The sequence below is a fragment of the Lissotriton helveticus genome, chromosome 1_1, assembly GCF_964261635.1.
Source record: "Lissotriton helveticus chromosome 1_1, aLisHel1.1, whole genome shotgun sequence".
Classification (NCBI taxonomy): domain Eukaryota; kingdom Metazoa; phylum Chordata; class Amphibia; order Caudata; family Salamandridae; genus Lissotriton; species Lissotriton helveticus.
The window spans coordinates 373,293,110-373,312,272 of NC_136057.1; the positions used below are offsets into that span (position 1 = coordinate 373,293,110).

Sequence of the window (19,163 nt, forward strand, 5' to 3'; positions counted from 1 at the left end):
ACCATGGTTGGCGTGCCCATGTTGGAGCAACCAGGATGAGAGTCATCGAGTGTTGCTTTAGCTTTCTTGCCACCAGCGGAATGAGAGGCGCTGGGGGAAAAGCGTACGCAAATTTGCCTGACCGGTTCATCCATATCGCATTCCCTTGCGATTCCGGGTGAGGGAACCTGGCGGCAAAGCTTTGGCATTTTGCGTTTTCCCTTGTGGCAAACAGGTCTATCTCTGGATGACCCCACTGCTGGAAGTACGGGTGGAGTACTGATGGATGTATCTCACACTCGTGCATTTGATGGCTGTATCTGCTGAGCAGATCCGCCATCTGATTGTCCTTTCCTGGGAGGTGTTCCGCCATGAGGAAAATGTTCCTCTGAATGGCCCACTTCCACATGCTCTGAGCCAGATGAGACAGCTGTGGCGAGTGAGTACCTCCCTGCTTTTGGATGTAGTACATGGCTGTCATGTTGTCCGTCCGGATCAACACGACTTTGTTGCACAAATGTACTTTGAAGGACTTTATCGCCATGAAGATTGCCATCAATTCCAGGTAGTTGATGTGCAACTTCTGCTGCTGGGTGGACCACAGTCCCTGCACAGTGTAGTGGAGCACATGAGCTCCCCACCCTTGGAGAGATGCGTCCGTTGTTAGGATTATCTGTGGCACTGGCTCTTGGAACGGTCGTCCCTTGCAAAGGTTGTGTGGATTCCACCAATGCAGAGAGTTGTATGCCCGACCGGTCACCAACACTAGGTCTGTCAGTTGTCCCCGAGCCTGTGTCCACTGATTTGCCAAGCATTCATGGAGCGGGCGCATATGCAACCTCGCGTGCGGGACTATGAAGATGCAGGAGGCCATCATGGCTATCAACTGCATGAACACTTTCGCTGGCAGGGAGTGTTGCGGTCTGAACTTTTGGATCAGCGACTGAATGCTGTTGATTCTGACTGGGTTTGGCTGAGCCATAGCAGTCAGGGTGTTTATTGTTGCGCCCAGATACTGCCGCACATGGTTTGGTTGAAGGTGCGACTTTGGGTAGTTTAGCGAGAACCCCAGGCTGTGAAGGAGTTGAATAGTGTGGGACATGTCTGCGGCGCACTGTTGTTCCGACTTTGCTTGAACAAGCCAGTCGTCTAGGTATGGGTAGACATGTATGTTCGGTCTCCTGAGGTGCGCCGCCACTGTCGCCAGACACTTTGTAAACACTCTGGGGGCAGTAGTCACCCTGAAGGGTAGGACTTTGAACTGATAGTGCCTGTTTTGAATGGTGAACCTGAGGTATTTTCTGTGGGATGGGTGGAGTGGGATGTGGAAATAAGCATCCTTGAGGTCCAAGGTTGCTAGGAAGTCCCCTTGATTGAGCAGGGGAAGAATTTGTTGCAGTGTCAGCATGTGAAAGTGTTCTGACAGTATGTACATGTGGAGGGGGCGTAGATCCAGAATAGGTCTGAGGGATCTGTCCTTTTTTGGGATGAGGAAGTACAGGGAATAGACCCCTGTGCCTTCCTCTTCCACTGGTACGAGCTCGATTGCGCCTTTTTGCAGCATCACCAGTACTTCCTGCTGCAATAAGTGCAAGTGCTCTGCCGACATAGGACGGTGTCTTGGGGGAATGTTGGGAGGAGTGGATGTTAACTCCAAACAGTAACCGTACTGGATAAGTTTTCTCACCCACCTGTCTGTGGTGATGGACGTCCAGACTGGCAGGAACTGCTGGAGTCTCCCCCCGACAGGTGTTGTATGGTCGGGGGGCAGTGACAGAGAGTCACTGTTTGTTAGCGGCAGAGGAACAGGAGTTGTTGTTCCCTCTGCCTCTGCCCTTGGCACTGTTACCTCTGTAACCCCCTCTACCCTGCTTGGGGTACGAGGATTGTGCACCACCCTTTGTGAATTGTGTTTGTTGACCCAAGTGTCCTCTGGTAACACCACGTGCTCCTGAGCGACGAAAAGTGCTTCCCCTGAATTGTTGTGACGGAAGCGCCCCCATGGACTTAGCAGTCTCGTTGTCCTTTTTAATCTTTTCAAGGGTGGTGTCTACATCTGGACCAAACAGTCTGTCAGGATTGACGGGCTGGTTGAGGATTGTAGTTTGAATGTCAGGCTTAAATCCAGATATACGAAGCCAAGCTTGTCGCCTTAACATGACGCTAGTGTTAATTCCCCTAGCCGCTGTATCTGCCACATCAAGTGCACACTTTATTGCAGCGTTTGAGATAAGCTTTCCCTCTTGTATGAGCATTTCGGCTGCTTCCTTAAACTCATCAGGTAGGTGTTGAAGGAGCTGTTCTAGGGTGTCGTAATGCGCCCTATCGTATCGTGCCAATAGTGCCTGTGTGTTTGCTATACGCCATACATTGGCAGCTTGCGCAGCCACCCTTTTGCCGGATGCCTCAAGCACTTTCGACTCCTTGTCTGGGGGAGGAGCTTCACCCGTCGTTTGGGAGTTTGCCCTCTTGCGGGCATTGACGACCACCAACGAGTCCAGAGGCAACTGTCCCCGAATATATGCAGGATCTCCAGGTGCTGGCCTGTATTTTTTCTCGATACGTGGGTTCACCACTCTTGCCCTGGTAGGTTCCTTAAAGATCTCTGGGGCATGTTTAAGGACACCTTTGAGCATAGGAAGTATTTTAACTGTTCTTTCTGAGACAGAGAAAGTGTCGAACAAAAAATCTTCCTCCACCGGGTCAGCATGCATGTCCACATCATGATTTGCTGCTGCCCGTTCTATTAAAGCATTAAATGCTGCAAAATCCTCTGTTGGAGATGTACGTGTCCCAAAACCTTGTGGATCTTGTACCACCTGATGTCCACCTTGGTCCCCAGTGTCGTCATATGAGTCCTGCAGAACATCAGGGTCATTGTCAACTGGGAAATTGTATTGGTCATCTTGTTCATCATCCTCTCCTCCTGATTGGTTGGGTGAAGGAGATGGACTTCTTCTTGGTGGTGGCAGAATAGGTTCAACATGGGCAGGAATGTCCTGTGCCGGCCTCTTCTTCTTTAGTGGAATAACATAGGATTCCAGCGGTTGGGAAGTGATTTTTCTCTTGTAGAGGGTCAATTTCCCTGTTTGGGCATCGATGTAATGCTCAGAATGGTCTTCTGAGGCTTGATGTTGATCCGAGCGTCCCTTTTGCGTCGAAGGATCCGACGTGTTAGCGATTTTCGGCACCGATCTCGGTGCAAATGCTTTCGGTGCCACCCTAGGTGGCAGAGTGTAGAGAAGCTTGGTCGAGGTCTTTGGAGGCGATGCCGTTGACGACAAAGTCTTCTCCCGAATACGTTTGAGGGAGTCGGTCACCTGCTTTGTGAAGGAGGCAGAGGGTTTGGTAACCGACGGCTGATGTTCGGTGGCGTCGGACTCCCTCGGTGTGGTGGAGATTTGCCTCGACGAATCTTCGGCTGCAACGTGTCGCGGCTCCGTTGGAGGCTTTGGCGCCGACGCCGTTGCTGCCGTAGTGCCTGCGGCCTTCGGGTCGTGGCTTTTAGTCGACTTTGATTCGACTGCGCGTTTACTTGATGGCGCCGTAGGAGCGTCCGAAGGCGTGTCAACAGACTTAGATATCCGTGCCGGAACAACTGTGCTTGACACTTGATGGACGGCCTTCTTAGAGGATGGTTCCTTCTGCACCTTTTGCGACGCTGTCGACTCGACAGCCTTCTTCGACTTCGGTGGGCCTGAGGGCGACGGAGTCGATGAAGGAGCAGGCTTCGATACTTTTTGTTGGACGTCGGCCATTTTAGGTTTTGTCGATTCCGAAGGTTTCGGTTTTGGCTGGACGTCGGCCATCTTTGGTGCCGTCGGATCCGAAGGTTTTTTTTTCGGTTTCGATATCTGAGATGGCGGCTCCGCTTGAGTGTCCGTGGCCGTCCAGAAGGCGGGGCCGGGGATAGCGGTGCAGGGTCGTGGGTAAGGCCGAGTGTCGATCCCGTGACCTGAGCCTGAATAATGTAGACTTCGGGGCATAGCTCTTCCTCTGAGCTATCTTCCGCGGCCCCATAAACTTCTTCGTCGTCCCCTACCTCCTCGACGTATTCAAGGTCTTGGCCTTGTCCTTCGACATGTTCCTCGGGATCGGCCTGGACCTCCGTCGACGGTGGTGAAATCTGGAGATGATGGCTACCGCCTTCTTCCGCGGGGTCGTCGAATATGTCGTCAGGTGCCGGCGCCGCTCGCTGGGCCTCGAGGCGCGCCGCGCGCCGATGCTTGAGCGTCTTCTTGGACCTGAACTTAGAGCAGGCCATGCAGTTTTCTTCGTTGTGGTCCGGTGATAGGCATTTATTACAGACCGGATGCACATCGATATGTGGATATTTGGATCCACAGACGGGGCAGAACTTGAACGGGCTCCGCTCCATGTTAAGTTCGTCGGGTCTTGCTGCGACGAGAGGGCCTCGATCGAAGAGTTACTTGACTCGGTAGATTTCCGGCTCAGAGAGTCGGACGACGCTCGAGACCGTACGCAAACAATACCGACGCAGGTAACGAAGGCATTTCTTGAATGCTTTTTCGGACCTCACTAACTCCATAGCGACCAAACGAGGAGGGAAGGTGCCCTGCAAATTGAAGGCCATTGGAGGAATGTCGAGCCCCTTGGAACATGCTCCAAGGGAGTCAGTTGGGATAGAAGACTGTATACATCATGTCTCTGAGAACCTGAGAACACAAGCTAAGGGTGCTCTTCTGGCACCCAAGAGAGAGCTCTGCAATAAGGCAAATTTTTCAGTACCAAAATGTAAGCCCTGTTGAAAGGATGGAAATGTAAGAAATACTAAAGAGGGTTCGACATACAAGAACCATTCGGCAAACTCTGTGTAAATGAACCCAACCTCCATAGACTCATGGGGAGGGCTTGAAATAAGAAATCCATGTTGTGCAATGATGCCTGACAGGACTTTCCATTATGATGGAGGACGGGGAACTGACTGAATCGGAAAAGCAGAACGTTAGTTCCTGGTGATTTTGTCGTCTCTTATTCTTAGCACTTTGGTATGTGTGAAGTTAGTGCTGAAAGACCAGTCATATGCTGGCGCTTCCATTAACTTACAACGCAAATCTCAATGACCCTGCCTTCATGGTTCTTAAGGGTACTAGTATGGTCTCACAAAGTTAAAACAAAAAAAAAGAATCCAAAATAACTTTAAATACGTTTGCCAGTAGGTGGCTTTTAATAATGACTGGTATCTATTAATTGTTAAACATACAATAGTAGAGGTGTTGAAAACTGTGAAACAATTTTTACCTATTAACTGGGGAGTCTATTACTGGTTCAGATCACAAACATTTGATTTAAACAAATAATGAAAGCCAAAGATCATGCACAGGAGTTTATTTTATCATGCCATTTGACAGAAAAAGAGCAGAAAGAAAGAACAAGCAAAGAGACGGCATGCTGCACCTGAGTTAGAGAAGGTCCTGGTAGGGGCAACTGCTGTTCAGAAGATGGGGTGCAAGATGGACCTTCGGCCCCAAGTGGAAGCACCTACAGACAATGAATGGGAAAGGTAAGACCATAAGTGCTATGAAATACTAAGGCGCTTTTATTAGAAATCTTTCCTCATTTTGATGACTCCCAGAAACATGCGAAGAAGTACTTTAATGTTAATTAGGTGAGCGTACTAGAAAAGGCCCAAAATATCTGCTAACCTATTATAAATAAATAGCTCATGCAGAACTGCCCGTTTCTTTTTTGCACTCCCGTCTATTTTCTCTGCATTTAAATGAAACACCCCTTGGCCACTGATTCACAGTAAAATTTCATAAAATTTATATTAAAAAAATACATAAAATGGAAGAATAATAATTACGTATTTCTTCAGGCAACTACTCTAGCTTCACTTCGTAAAAAGAAGGCAAAATCTTCAGAGTTTTAAAGGGGAGAACTTGGTTCTTTGCAGCATCTAAAACATGCCATTAACAATGTGTCTTTAGTTCCATGCTGGAAGAAAGTTACTATTATGACAGTGAAGGTTAAAAAGCATAGTGTGGAGAAAAAAATATATATCATCGGTAGGCTTATGTCAAGCATTCCTGCTAAACCTTCGCATGTAATTTAATTTTAGATCCTTGGTTCCAACAGGACCATAATGGGATCCAACGACAAAGATTGCAGGATTACAATTGAAGTGAAAAACATGACCAATGTAAAAACTCCTAATCAACTGCTGCCAAATGTAAAGATTTGTATAATTTAGATAAATAACCCATTAGTGTAGTAAATGAAAGGCTCCATACCAAAGTTAACGGTACCATTATCAAAAAGGTTTTTCCACATTATTAAATAACGCAACTCAGAGTTGTACAAAGTTCAAAACGCTACCTTTTGGGTGGCTCCAATTCTCACAGGGCTCTCGCTTACTATCAGCTTGTGAGGTTCTTTCCACCATCTGCACAATCAATACATTGTTCAGCTGCCACTGTGCAGTCTGCCTAGTTGTACAGGGACTTATCTTAAATATCTCTATGCCAAATACTTACAATAAAACAGCCCCCAAAAACACTGCTACATACAGCTAAGTCGAGCACCTCGGACCACACAGTTAGGAAGGCATCATTCTCAAACAGCACTAAAGTATACATAACATCCGAGCACCTACCACAAAGCATCCCACTTAAGCCAAAGTAGTTAGGAGATTAGAAAGGCCCAGTGTTAAACAACTATCTTTCCATATAACCATACACCACACTAAAGGCTTAACAGACAGTATTTGTTTCTCTTGGACTGTACTAAACGTAACCATAACCCTCCAATAGCATTAAGCAGGACTAGAATGTCCAACACCTTAACAACAACTCCACAATACTATAAAAACTAGTGAACCCATACTGCAACATAAAACAGCTCGTACAACAGAAAATACGAGTAGCATTAACAAATCCCTTTCACAGTCAAAGTGACAAAGGCCAGTCCATGGAAATGATACTCTTCAATTGCAATGAACACACATGCCTTGCTACTTAAATATGCACATTGTTAGTTTTTTGGCAGGGTACAGTGTTCCTTCACATCCACCACAGAGAGAAAGCGCACCATAATAACGCCTTAACCGCGGCGGTTTTTCCGCCGCGGTGCAGGCGTTCTGAAGAGTGGGTGGGGCTGCGTCTGCCGTTGGCTGAAAGCAGCACTGGGGAGCACGGAAGGGGTTAATCTCAACACAATAATCCTATTACCCTCCAATCTAGCATCTTTTTGGAACACTATTACATTCCCAGTTTTACTTACCTTCAAGCAGCATGGATACATTCAGTTTGACACAAATGTACAACCAACATCTCTATAAACATCATGAATCTACATTCCACTGTTGAAGGCCAGCACCTTTTCATAACAAAATCAGCATGCCATCAAGTCCATCAAAATCAAAGCCATCAACAGTACTGCCTTGCGAGACCATATGCATGTGTCCTAACCAGCTTTGCAAAGACCCCCCTTGGCTCTTGTATTTGCAATCTAGACTAGCAATGCAAAAAAATTAAAACAGCTTCAGGAGAGCCAGTTTCATGTCAGATTTACAGGATAACTACTGCAAATATAAATGAACAGCATCTACATTACTTGTATGGAGATCACTGGCAGCCGGAGGGCCTGGGGCCTCCTCTGTCACACAAACCTTTTATACAAAATCTAGGAATCTGGCTAGACAATTCCTTCTCCTAAGAGACTCAAGCGGGCCTGTAGAAGGCACATGCTTTGGCCTTCTGAGAGGCCTTAGATCTACTATCATCTTCTTCCAACCTCAAATTCAATACTTTATCATTCAATCTCCCATCATCTCTTGCCTTGACTACTGTAAAATCCTGTATTTGGGTTGTAAGAAATCAATCTAAAAGAGGCTGCAATCTGTCCTAAGTGCAATAGCAAGATTACTCTTCATCCTTCTGAGGTTCTGCTCCTCTGGCTGGGCTCCTTCTAAAGCTGCACTGGCTGCCCCTCAAGAAGCACATTAATTTTAAGTTCTTAGCACTGTTCACAAGATTATGAATGCTGCAGGAGCCACCACTGTTTCAGAACTAATACTACCTTATCTTCCTGCTGAAGCACTTCGTTCGGCAGAACTAAATCTAGCAGTGTTCCCCCAATTCACAAAAATAATTTGTGAGGGCTCTCATTCCAGGTTCTGGCTCCTGCCCTCTGGAACAGCATGTCCCTTGATCCAAAGAATACTCAGAGTTCTATCTGTTATAGAAAAAGAAAACTTGGCTGTTTGCTACCTAGGTCTCCCTGCCCCTTTTTGATCTGATGCAAAATGTCCCGTCTACTGTGGTTAGCGCTGGGAAGCCCCATTGCTGGGACATCCAGGAGCTCTATAAGTCTTATTAACATAACAGTATCTTACATTGGAACCCCAACATTTTCGCATGGTTCTCTCCCTTCTGAATTTACGTTGAACCCTGGGCACATACTAGGTGTTAATGCACTTTCAAAGAATACTTATAAGTGATACACAACACATAAGTGGCAAGGTGCCTCATCAGTACCAGATGTGCTGTTCATAGGATGTGACATGATAATGCCATGCAAAGGTGGCTAATGTAGGCACATACAGCAATCAACAACCTTTTCACCAAAACGTGCATTAGTTAAAATATCACAAAAATGTGAGTTCTATAAAAAGGGTGTGCTTTAAGTGTCAGAATGTGTGCTAACTAATGTGCTCTGTCAACATTGTTGCTTATGCAGGAGTGCAATGGTGCTGCAACGACAGTCAACAGGGGCCCAGTTGGTCCTTGAATCCCTCCAAAATAAAAGAAAACAGCTAACCTGAATCAATATATGCAATACTACATGAAATGTAAGGACCTCTGGCAGCGTTTGAGCACCTGATTACTGCACAAAGGCATCACAAATCAAGTCCTATGTTTCTGGGCACCATATATATGTACTTTTGCATCACACAATGCTCTCTAGGAAATTCTTGGCCTATTCAGTGAAATCCCGAACACTTAAAATCACACTGAGTAACAGTGTTATAGAACAAATAAACCACACATTTGTATTTTTCAAACAAACAAGCAAAAGACTGCACAGGGAATTAAGTGCCGCCACTTTAGGTCTCACAGCCATGCAGCACCCACAATATGCAATGTTTATTTTAAAACCAAGTCAGGATATCAGAACATATTTGTTCTCGCTTTTGGGTCTTCATTATATTTAAGAGTTACTGTACTTTGCAGGATGAAAGTGAGTTACGAAAGTTGTCTAAAAGAGCCTGAGGACTTAATGTCTTTTCACCAGGGCTTGTATTTCCTGCCAGCACTTGAAGACATGCTGCTCTGCCAGGGAAGAGAAGTACATATACACCTGCATTTTAGCCTCCTAAAAAAACAAGAGATGCCCCATTCCTACTCTCAATGAAGGCAAAGAGATTCTCGCTCCACCAGAGAAGCATCTGCTCAGGACTGCGTTACCAATCCTCTTTCCAACGCAACCAGTTCATCCTCAACTATTTTTCTCACACAGTCCTCTTTTAGCGATGACCATGGCTTTGAAACTGAGGTAGGTTTCAGCTGTTGTGAATATTGAGTACGTTTTGATAGAGTTATTTCCCCTCAACGTCTAGCATCCCAATCCTGCGTGTTCCTTACCAATTCAAAAAAAGATGTCTAGAAGAAACTAGGAACTAAGTTCTTTAGAGCTTTAGAACAAGGTACTCCTGGTATGCAGACTTGTGAGCAACATCTTTGAGAAACACCGTGCAAAGAACACCATTCGGAATCATGCTCAACCCTCAGATATTAAGTATAGATTACATTTTTTCCAGGATATTCCATTTTAGTAAGGAAACTTCTTCACAAAGGAAGTAAATTAGGACTTTATCAAATGGGATACATTCTGAAGTATTTTTTTTCCGGAGAGACCGTTTCTAAAGTTTTGAACTGGTCTCACTCACAATCTCAATTATCTTAATTCTTTTTGACATTTCTGAAAGTCTAATGAAGTGGTTCCCTTAGAATGTCACAAAAGTGTTTGCACATTTTACAAGGAAAGCTGCAGAATCTGGTGTCAACAACACAAAGTTCCACTTTAGTGATATGAAACACTGTGGCCAGATATACAAACCATATTTGAGGCTGCAAACAGCCTGATTCGCAGACTGTAAAAATGCTTTTTCAAATGTAACACAAACAATTGTGATTCTGTAACACATTACTGAATCACAATTGGGGTTTGCAGCCAAATCTCGATTTGGTTTCAGGAAGGAGTATGTTTAGGGCGGACCTTCCAAATGCTGATTTGGAATGGTATGTATTAATGTTTTGCAACCAAATTCAGGTCACAAAACATCAATATTTTATCACCTCCTCAAAGAAGTTGGTAAGCTATTTGCAAATGGTAACATGATCTCAAAAAGACCCCTTCCCCCTTGTGAATGTTGAAAAGATTTTAATGGACCGCTGCCTACTCAAAAATTTTCTTTACAAAAATGAAAATTACACTTTTCATTTTTTTGTTTAAAATCATCACATTTTCCTTTCAGGAAATTGGGATAAATTTAGAGAAAACATGCTTTATATAAAAGCAATTACAGACATGGTGGTATGCTGACATCAGCAGGCCACCATCCCTGTGATGGCCGCAATTCCTAGTGAGTCACAATTTGCAACCTACCTCATTAATATTCATGAGGTAGGTTGAATTGTGACCCACTGCGAATCTGTGGCCTTGGAAATTACCACACTGGTTGCAAAAATTGTGACCAGTTGTACGTACATCTGGCCCAGGAGTCCCACAATGGCACAAATAAGGAGTGCTTAGAACCAGGAATCTTCACAGCAATCTTGAAATATCTTTAGAGACAATAAAGATGGTACAAGACTTCTCCTGAAGAAAGATTACCTCTCAGGAATTAAGTGTCCCACCTAATATGTTATGATTCCATCAGATGCCAAAATAAGTAATCCCTGTTTTTCCTAAAGGATGGAGTAGATTTGTAAAGTCTGTCGTCAGTGTTTCCGCTAGGTCCATTTCGGCCCGGGGACCCCATTTCCCAGGGCCCGGCCACATCTACTTGAGTGCCAAGACCTCACCCAAAGCACCCATGGTGCTTTGATGCGGACCATCAACAGTCCCTGCCGGCTCTCCGCTTCCAGCAGAAGCGGCATTGCTCCTGCATGCAGGGAACTGCTAAATATGCAGATCCGTGTGTGCAGGAGCAATATTTCATATGTTTCCTTGCCCGCATACCTGCAGTCAGAGAAACAGTTTGGAATTCTGCTCCCAGCAAGCGGGAGTAGTTTGACAGCTCCCTCTTGCTGAGAGTGGAGTTAGTGTTTGCTGTCCCATGGCAGAAGCAGTCAGCGCCCTCTAAGCTTAAGCAAACTGCTATGTCCCAGTGTTGGGCACCCCTGGACATAGCAGGAGTCAGTTCTGGGAAGGGGGGGCTTGAGAGGAAGGAGAGCGATCCCCAGGGCAATTAATGGCCCCAGGAGGGTGGCTGCGCTACTCCCCTGCTTACATTTTCACAGGCCGGCCCCGGTGAGGTGGTCTCATGGGCCGTATAGAGCCCAGGAGGGCGACCGCACAGCCCGCTCTCATTTTTTAAAGTTATTTGGCCCTGGTGAGGTTGTGGTCCCCAGGATCTAGGGGCGCAGCGTGCTCCCCCATTACTATTTAGCCCTGGGGAGGTAGTGGTCCCCGAGGTATATTAAAACCCCTGGAGGGGGGTCCGTACACCCCCTATACTATTCTCAAAAAACCCTGCGGAGGCTTTTTCATATCCGGGGCTAAAAAACGTCCTTGAGAAATGGGTCCCCGTGCACCCTCCTCCTGAATTTTTTTACTTTTAAAAAATGTTTCTGCATGCCCCCAGGAAGAGGCCAACCCGGGGTTTTTTTTTTTAATTTATTTTTTTAAAACAGGTGTGGAAGACCTTGCTTGTTTTTTAAAAAAAATGTTGAAGCGGATTTGTGACTTGCAATTTTGTGGTAATTTTTCTTCAACTAGGGGGTTATGACATTCCTACCGTGCCCCCTTGTCTTTTTACTTTTTTTGGGGGGGAGGGGGGGGGGCTCAGCTGAGTTCCAAGATGGTTGCCAACACTTCCTTGTTGAAGTGTTGGCAGCCAATCAGATTTCAGCATGAGGACTGTTGGATCCTTGGAGAATCCACGTCTCTAGATTTAAAAATGTGTTTTTCCCTTATATGTCTCAAAAACTAGTGAACGGATTTACACCAATTCACAAAAGGTCGCTTTCCAGAATAACAGCTACCTTTGTGCCAAATGTGGTGCAATTCTGTTCAGCAGTTCGGGCTGTAGTTGTGTCTTAAATCTCTATGGGAATTAACATAGGAAATCCACTTTTTTTGACCATTCCCCTTTTTCTCAGCCCCTGCTTCTCAGATCACCCTGAACGTTTCCATGCCCCACAAGCCTCACTTTTTTTTACATTTCGGGAAGATTTGTCAAATGACTCCAAAGATTATAGGCAAGTCAAAAAACGCTTTTCCTGTGTATATATTGTACTTGGTGCTGGTGTTATGGCTTTGAATCAGAACAAGATTTCTCATCAAAGAGAGAAAGAAAGCCTAACAGCCTTCAGTACCACAGACTGATGAATAACGAGGTTATGACCCCAGCCTGACAGAGATGTTATGTTAAAAGTATTTATAGAGTGCAAATACACCAACCGGTTTCTTGGCGCTGGTTACAGAACATAACTTACAGCTCATAATCTTACTTAATTGATTGTGTGAACAACAAAATTGTCAAGAGTTGTCTAAATATGGAATAGCACGAAGTTGATCTGCTATTAGGTGAGAGGGAATTCAAGAAGTGTGGGGTCAATACTGAAAATCTGGCAGCTCCTTGCCTCTTCTTCTTGAATAGTGTATTGTTATCCTGTCTGAGCGAACAGAATCTAATGGAGTGTGGATAATAAGCTGCTCTTTCTAGATAGCCTTCCGATATTCTTCTATGATACCAAAAGAATAAACTAGTATTCAAAGAATTTTTGGAATAACTGATTCCTTTACCCAAAGACATTGATTTCATTAAGCTGCAAAGAAATGCATAAACCCTGATGAAGTCCTCCTAGAGGACAAAACGCGTTGGTTGGGTTGAGTCAATAATGTTTTGAAGAATAAAAAGAGAATTGTTTGGAGACTTCACACTACAGTTCCAGTTTTATTTTGAACCAAGAGAAGAGTATATTGATACTGACAACTACATTGAACAAGTTTATGTTCTGAAGAAAAGAGAGAAAAATCTCTATAGTAAAATGGTTGGATTATTGTGGCACTCTTTTGTGCTTTTTTTGCTTATTTGTATTTATAGTTTTAGAGTGGTTGACCATTAAAGGGCGAGTGCCTACTACTATCCTATAACAAAATTAGCATCTGTGCGGTCGCCTATAAACAAGACCTACTCTTGCTTAAGGATTGCTTTTACTTAGAATGTGAAGACGTGTCTTTTCCTTCAAGTTCATGACTAGGTACCTGTTTTCATACGGTTTATCTCCTCATCTGTAAAAGAATTGAAGGCAGCAGATTGGCAGACTAACTACTTTCTTTGGGTGTCAGACTTAAGGCTGGTTACATGTAAACATACATTTTTAAATCAGACAAAGCACTATAGCAAATTTGCTAGGTTCACAGAGTCTATAGCAGGAATAATAATATGGATGTGATCCAGCAACTCTTCTTTAATGACTGCAGGAAAGTCTTGTCTTTTAACCCTGGGTATCACCTCTGAAAAGTGTTTTATCGATTTCTACAATGATGTGTTATAGTATTGTATGAGAGCTGGCAGCTATAAATCCTGTACTTGCTGTGCCTCACACACCTTTCTTACTATAACATCAATACGATTGTTGCATCTTACTGGAGCTGAAGCATGGCTTCTGACCATCACTGACATTATCGCAAAGTCTGGTTGATGTCTCCTTCCAAGAAAGCTGGATTTTACTCAGAAGGAAAGATAGCTCTTCAGCACTCTTGGTACCGTTGTACAAGTTACTTACCTTCAGTAACTGTGTATCTGGTAGAGACGATTCTAGCCGCAGATTCCTTAACCTAGCATTACCCCCAGGCGTGAGACTGGATCCGTAAATTTTTGCGACAGCATCTCTGCACGCCAGGGGCGGTACCACGTAACTCTGCCCTGACGTCGTCCGCGGGCGTGACGTCAGCGAGGTCACGTAAGCCCCACCCCGGCGCTCTGACTTCAGTTTTTTTCAGAGAACTTTTCCGCGCCACAACGCGGAGCCAGCACAAACAAAACTGTGAGAGCATGGGAACAGTGAGCGAAAAAGTAGAGAAAAGAGGAAACGAAAGGAGAGGAACAGCACCAACCAGGAAAGTGCCAGGCACTATGGTACTGAAAGCCATAGCAGGGAAAGAGCAGAGCACCACTCTCAGAAGCAACCTTTCAGCTAAGGCGACATCCTCCTGGGAGGCAGAAAAACATGTGAAAAAAGTGCATAGCAGGCGATAGAAAGATCGCAATCACAATCCACAACAGTGAGGGGCAACAAGTTCGAAACAGATGAGTAACGGCAAATTAACCCACGACAACATCATCGAGGATGGCCATATCCCCTGGAAGGAGCTAAAGGCTGAGAGACAGCCGAGAGACCCCAATTCAGAGGACCGCAGAGGAGTCATACTGGGAAAAAACAGGGTGCAGGGAAGCAAAGTACACATGAACCAACCGTCCAAGTACCAGCAAGGAAGGGGTGGAACAAAGAATAGAACCAAACATCCAGCAAAGGGAGGAAGCGAAGAGGGACAAGCCACCCGGAGGGAGGTGAATGCAGAAAACCAAGCTGAAGGTCCTCGCAGAATGGGGCGGAAGGGTGAGTTGTGAAGGAATCTGCGGCTAGAATCGTATCTACCAGATACACGGTTACCGAAGGTAAGTAACGTCTACATCTGATAGAGACTACGAGCTGCAGATCCTTAATGTAGAATAGATACCCTAGCCATACCCAGAGGGGAGGAGGGCCTGCGAGAGAACCTCCCCAGCTTGGAAGAAACACAAAACCCTAACAGGGGTCGTGTCAAGGGGGGAAAGGGCGGCCCCGCCCACACCAAGCAGAAGGGAAGGCCAGGATACCCCATGCCGACCTACGGTACAAGGGACATCCGCCACAAAAACCCCGCAGGGACAGACAGCGCCAGAGGAGTACCAAGGAAGAAAAAAAACACCTCAAACTCCCAAGGAGAAGAGATGAAAATGGAGGCAGAGCCCACTGCAGGAGAACACACACACAGCGAAGGGGACAGCTGAACAGGCATCTTCCCCGAGGCAGCGGACAAGGCAGAAAAGGCCCCACAGCCAAGAAGCGCAGGCGTGAGAAGAAAGACAAAGCCTCGCAAAGCAAGAGCTGGGGAGGAAAACAGTTGGCGCCGTCACGGCGTTGGCTCGGCCTGCCGCCTGCCTAGAGGACCGAGGGGAAGAATCGCGAGTCCAGGTGACCTCCTGTGACACCACAGGGACCCCCGTGGGGATATGCGGCGAGGCCGGGATGCCGTGGGTGGAAGAGGGGAACCCATGGGGCCGCACCTCAGCGACACCACACCCCCAAAACCTGAAGCCAAACTTGTCGGCGCCGAAGCCACCAGCGACTCTGCGGAAGGCCCCGGCACATGGATCCAGTCTCACGCCTGGGGATAATTCTACGTTAAGGAATCTGCGGCTAGTAGTCTCTATAAGATAATAGTGTCATACTTCTCTGTAGTTATCTACAAGAAGCCTGGACCTAAAGGCAGTATTGCTCTTGCCTGAATCCTTTTTTTTATTTTTTATATCTGTATTGAATTTTTACAACAAAGTATAGCAGTTCACTCATATTTGCTGAATGTTACACATGTCTACATGTAGCGTAGCTCTCTCATGGACAAAACAACCATAAATCCATTTTATGCCCCATCGGGTTGAACAGTAAATAATGAATCCCCCATAGTTCCCAATCTCTGATTTTTAAAACAAACACAACATACAGTGTATACGTCTTAGCCCAAGAGGAAATGTGCTGTGTAGAACCTAACATTAGGTTAGACACCTCCGCATAATATAGATGCTCAATTCTCCCCTGCCGCTGTTGTGCCGGTACAGAAGAAACGTTGGTTAGGATATCAAGGGGCATCATAACTAGTCATGTGGTATTTCAGTCTGAGTCCTCCCTCAAGTATGTCAACAATGGGTTCCCAAATGTCCTGTGGTCTTGAAGTCAGGCGTAAGAGCTCGGCATATGTGCTTAATTGACCTTTACAATATGTAAAATCATCCAGCCACTCCTTGAATTTGGGAGCTTGCCCTCGGCTCCACCTACATGCCCCCCCCCGCTTTGCCAGGGGCAACCCCGATGATCTGAATTTCCTACAGGGAGATAACAGTTCCTCTGTGTATCCCAGTAGCGCCATGACCGGGGTGAGGAGAATGGCGGTCCATACTCCATCCAGTACTTTTGTATCGTCCCACGCGAGATCCAGGAATCCTACCTCCTCCTGGCCGCATCTATCATAGCGACCATTAGGTCGCAATTTACGTCTATGGAGTCTCACTGGTGCATCGAAAACTCAATGAATGAATTTGAAGTGTATGATGCGCTGACGACTGCTGGCAGTTATCATGTCTGTTTGCTTACAGCAACTGCCTTTCAGTGAGTGGTGCATCCAACTTCAAATCCCAACCGGTCTGTGAGTTGGTCAGTACCTTGGGACATTCTGCCTGGGCAGCAGGACAGAGCAGACAGACTGCATGGGCTGGTCCCGCAGCCGTTTATCAGGCATGTAGGGAGTGGCAGCCCGAGCCTAATGTATAAAAATATCTCCAGCGGCGTGATAGTCTCCCCACCCAGCATTGCCTCTGTCTTTGAATATTCCGTTGTGAGATCTATCTCCCCAGGTGTCCATACCTTGCTTTCATAACATGCTGCGACAGGATGCCTCATGAGTGACCGGGGTCAGATGGTGGTAAGGAAGGGGCGCTAATGGAGAGTACAGTAAGGGTTTATTCAGTTTCCAGGCTAGCCGCCACAACACTAGGGTAGTGCACGCCACTGTGGAAAAAGTGGTACCTTCGCCAGGGACCTGCGCCACTAGAAAATATATAGTGTGAAGAGGAGCCACGTAGCCTTGTTTGGTTGCTAAGTGGGGCATGAAGGGGGGCGGTCTAAACCATGAGCACATAAATAGTATAACTCAATATCTGAAGCTTCGAACCCGCCTCCTGCAAAAGGTGGGGCAAGTATATTCCAGCGTACTCTGGGCTGCTTGCCTTCCCAGGTCAGCCGGCTAAGCGGTGTCTGGAGTGCATGAAAACATGAATGTCCCAGGGCTATGGTTGATTGAGGAATAAGTAGAGTAGTTTTGGCAATACAACCATTTTGATTAAAGAGATTGATCCCGCCAGTGAAAGAGACCGTGAGATCCAGCGAGAGACAGATGCTATGAGCGAGACGATGACCGTAGCATAGTTCTCCCGACGCGTTTCATCCCTATCCCTAGAGACCACCATGCCCAAATAGTTTATTTCAGAATCAAACTAAGTCGCAAAATTTGTAGGGTATTGGGGGTAAGAGGAAAGATCTGATATTTACCGCACTGTATATTCACTCCAGATACCTCTCAGAAGCAAAGAAACTCCCTAAGAATTAGATTCAGGCTAGTATGTGGGTCTTGAATATAGAGGGCAATATCATCGGCATAGAGCGATACCAGCAGATGCCGAGTAGGGTATCGCAGTGCATACTCTCAATGTTGTTGTCAGAGCTTAGCCGCCAGCAGCTCAATCGCCAGTGCAAACAGGAGAGGTGACAGAGGACACCCCTGCCTGGAGTCCCGCAAAATAGGAAATGGTCTGAAACAGCTGCCATTAAGCTGCACTGTAGCTCGTGTCTGACTATATAATGAGGCAATCAATAATAGAAATGGGGGAGGGGAGGGGAGGGGAGGGGGCTGGACGGTGGTTCCATTCTCCGCACCAAGCAAATAAGTATTCCCACTCCAGGGAGTCAAAGGCCTTGGTGGCATCTAGAAAGACTGCCACCACAGCCAATTCAGGGTCGATATGCTGTAGCAGTGCTTAAGTTATGGGAGGTAGCGCGCTCTAGTATGAGCACAGTTGATCCGGCAGGCCCAATCCCCCCATCAACAAACTCAGAAGGTTGGACAGCACTTTAGCTAGTGTTTTCACATTAAAATTGATTAAGTATAGGGGCCTGTAGACCTTGCATGTGGTAGTGTTCTTTCCTGGTTTGAGAAGGGCAAGGAGTACAAAGAATACTCCCTCATGACCTATATAATATTACTTTCAATTTCAAAATACATTTAAACCATGAGAAGGGCAAATATCGTTGCCCCGGCCCTTGGAGGGTGGGAGAACTCCTGAGCCCTTTGTTTCAACATACACTTTTTTCAGGATAGTAACTAGTGTTACCACATAGCACTTATAAAAGTCCTCCGGCAGGCCGCCTGGCCCCGGCACACGACCAGATCTCAACGGTATTATGGATGCTCGAATATTTCCTCTTATTCTAGATCAGTTGACAGGAATTCCCTGTGCACCTCGCTGAGCCATCCTGAAGCTATGTCCTCTTAGTAGTCTGTCAGTCGGGTCCTACGCAAGGTGTAGAGAGTAGAGTAAAAAGTGGAGAAAGTAAGAAGGATATCCGTAGTATCTCTTTGTATAGAGCCATCTGTATCCTCCACTTCCATGACTTATTTGGGAAACCTGGGAGCACGCACTGCCTCAGCCAGTGCCTTTCCTGGCCTTTCACCCTCCTCATATTGGCAGGCTTGATGATATTTGGATTGAAATCGGCTCTCTCACTCTGCCGTATATTCCACTAATAGGCACTTTAAAGGCGTCCCATACACCAGCCAAGGTCGTGACTATGTCCAGGTTCCAAGGAATGAAGTCCCGTATCTCTTGCCTTAATTCCTCATGGAAGCATGTGTCCAGAAGGGCCGCAGCAGGAGGCCTCCACTACTGGTAGGGGGAGCCAGTCCTCGGTGGCCACAGCTGTAGAAACACTGGGGAGTAGTCAGAGTATGTGAATGCATGGTGCTCTGTTCTAACTAGCCAGGTTTCTAGCCTTCACAAGAGTACCCTCTTGGGTAAAGAAATACAATATTACAATAAGAAAGCCACAAAGCGGGTGGGACCAGCTGGGATGTATGCTGGAATGAAAGGTGCCCTCTTTGTGTAGAGGGAGGGGTTC

General features: G+C 46.2%; 1 protein-coding gene across 6 annotated transcripts in view; it reads right to left on the reverse strand.

The window, feature by feature from the left end:
* Window positions 1–19,163, reverse strand: part of WNK1 (WNK lysine deficient protein kinase 1) — a 1,347,111-nt gene that overhangs the window by 376,414 nt on the left and 951,534 nt on the right. For 5 of the 6 annotated variants that reach the window (XM_078673696.1, XM_078673700.1, XM_078673697.1 and 2 more), the window contains one exon: window positions 5,398–5,481. The exons of the other annotated variant lie outside the window; for it this stretch is intronic. In XM_078673696.1, the coding sequence (XP_078529822.1) occupies window positions 5,398–5,481 (84 nt within the window). The remainder of the gene's footprint in view (window positions 1–5,397; window positions 5,482–19,163) is intronic. 6 annotated transcript variants of the gene reach the window in all.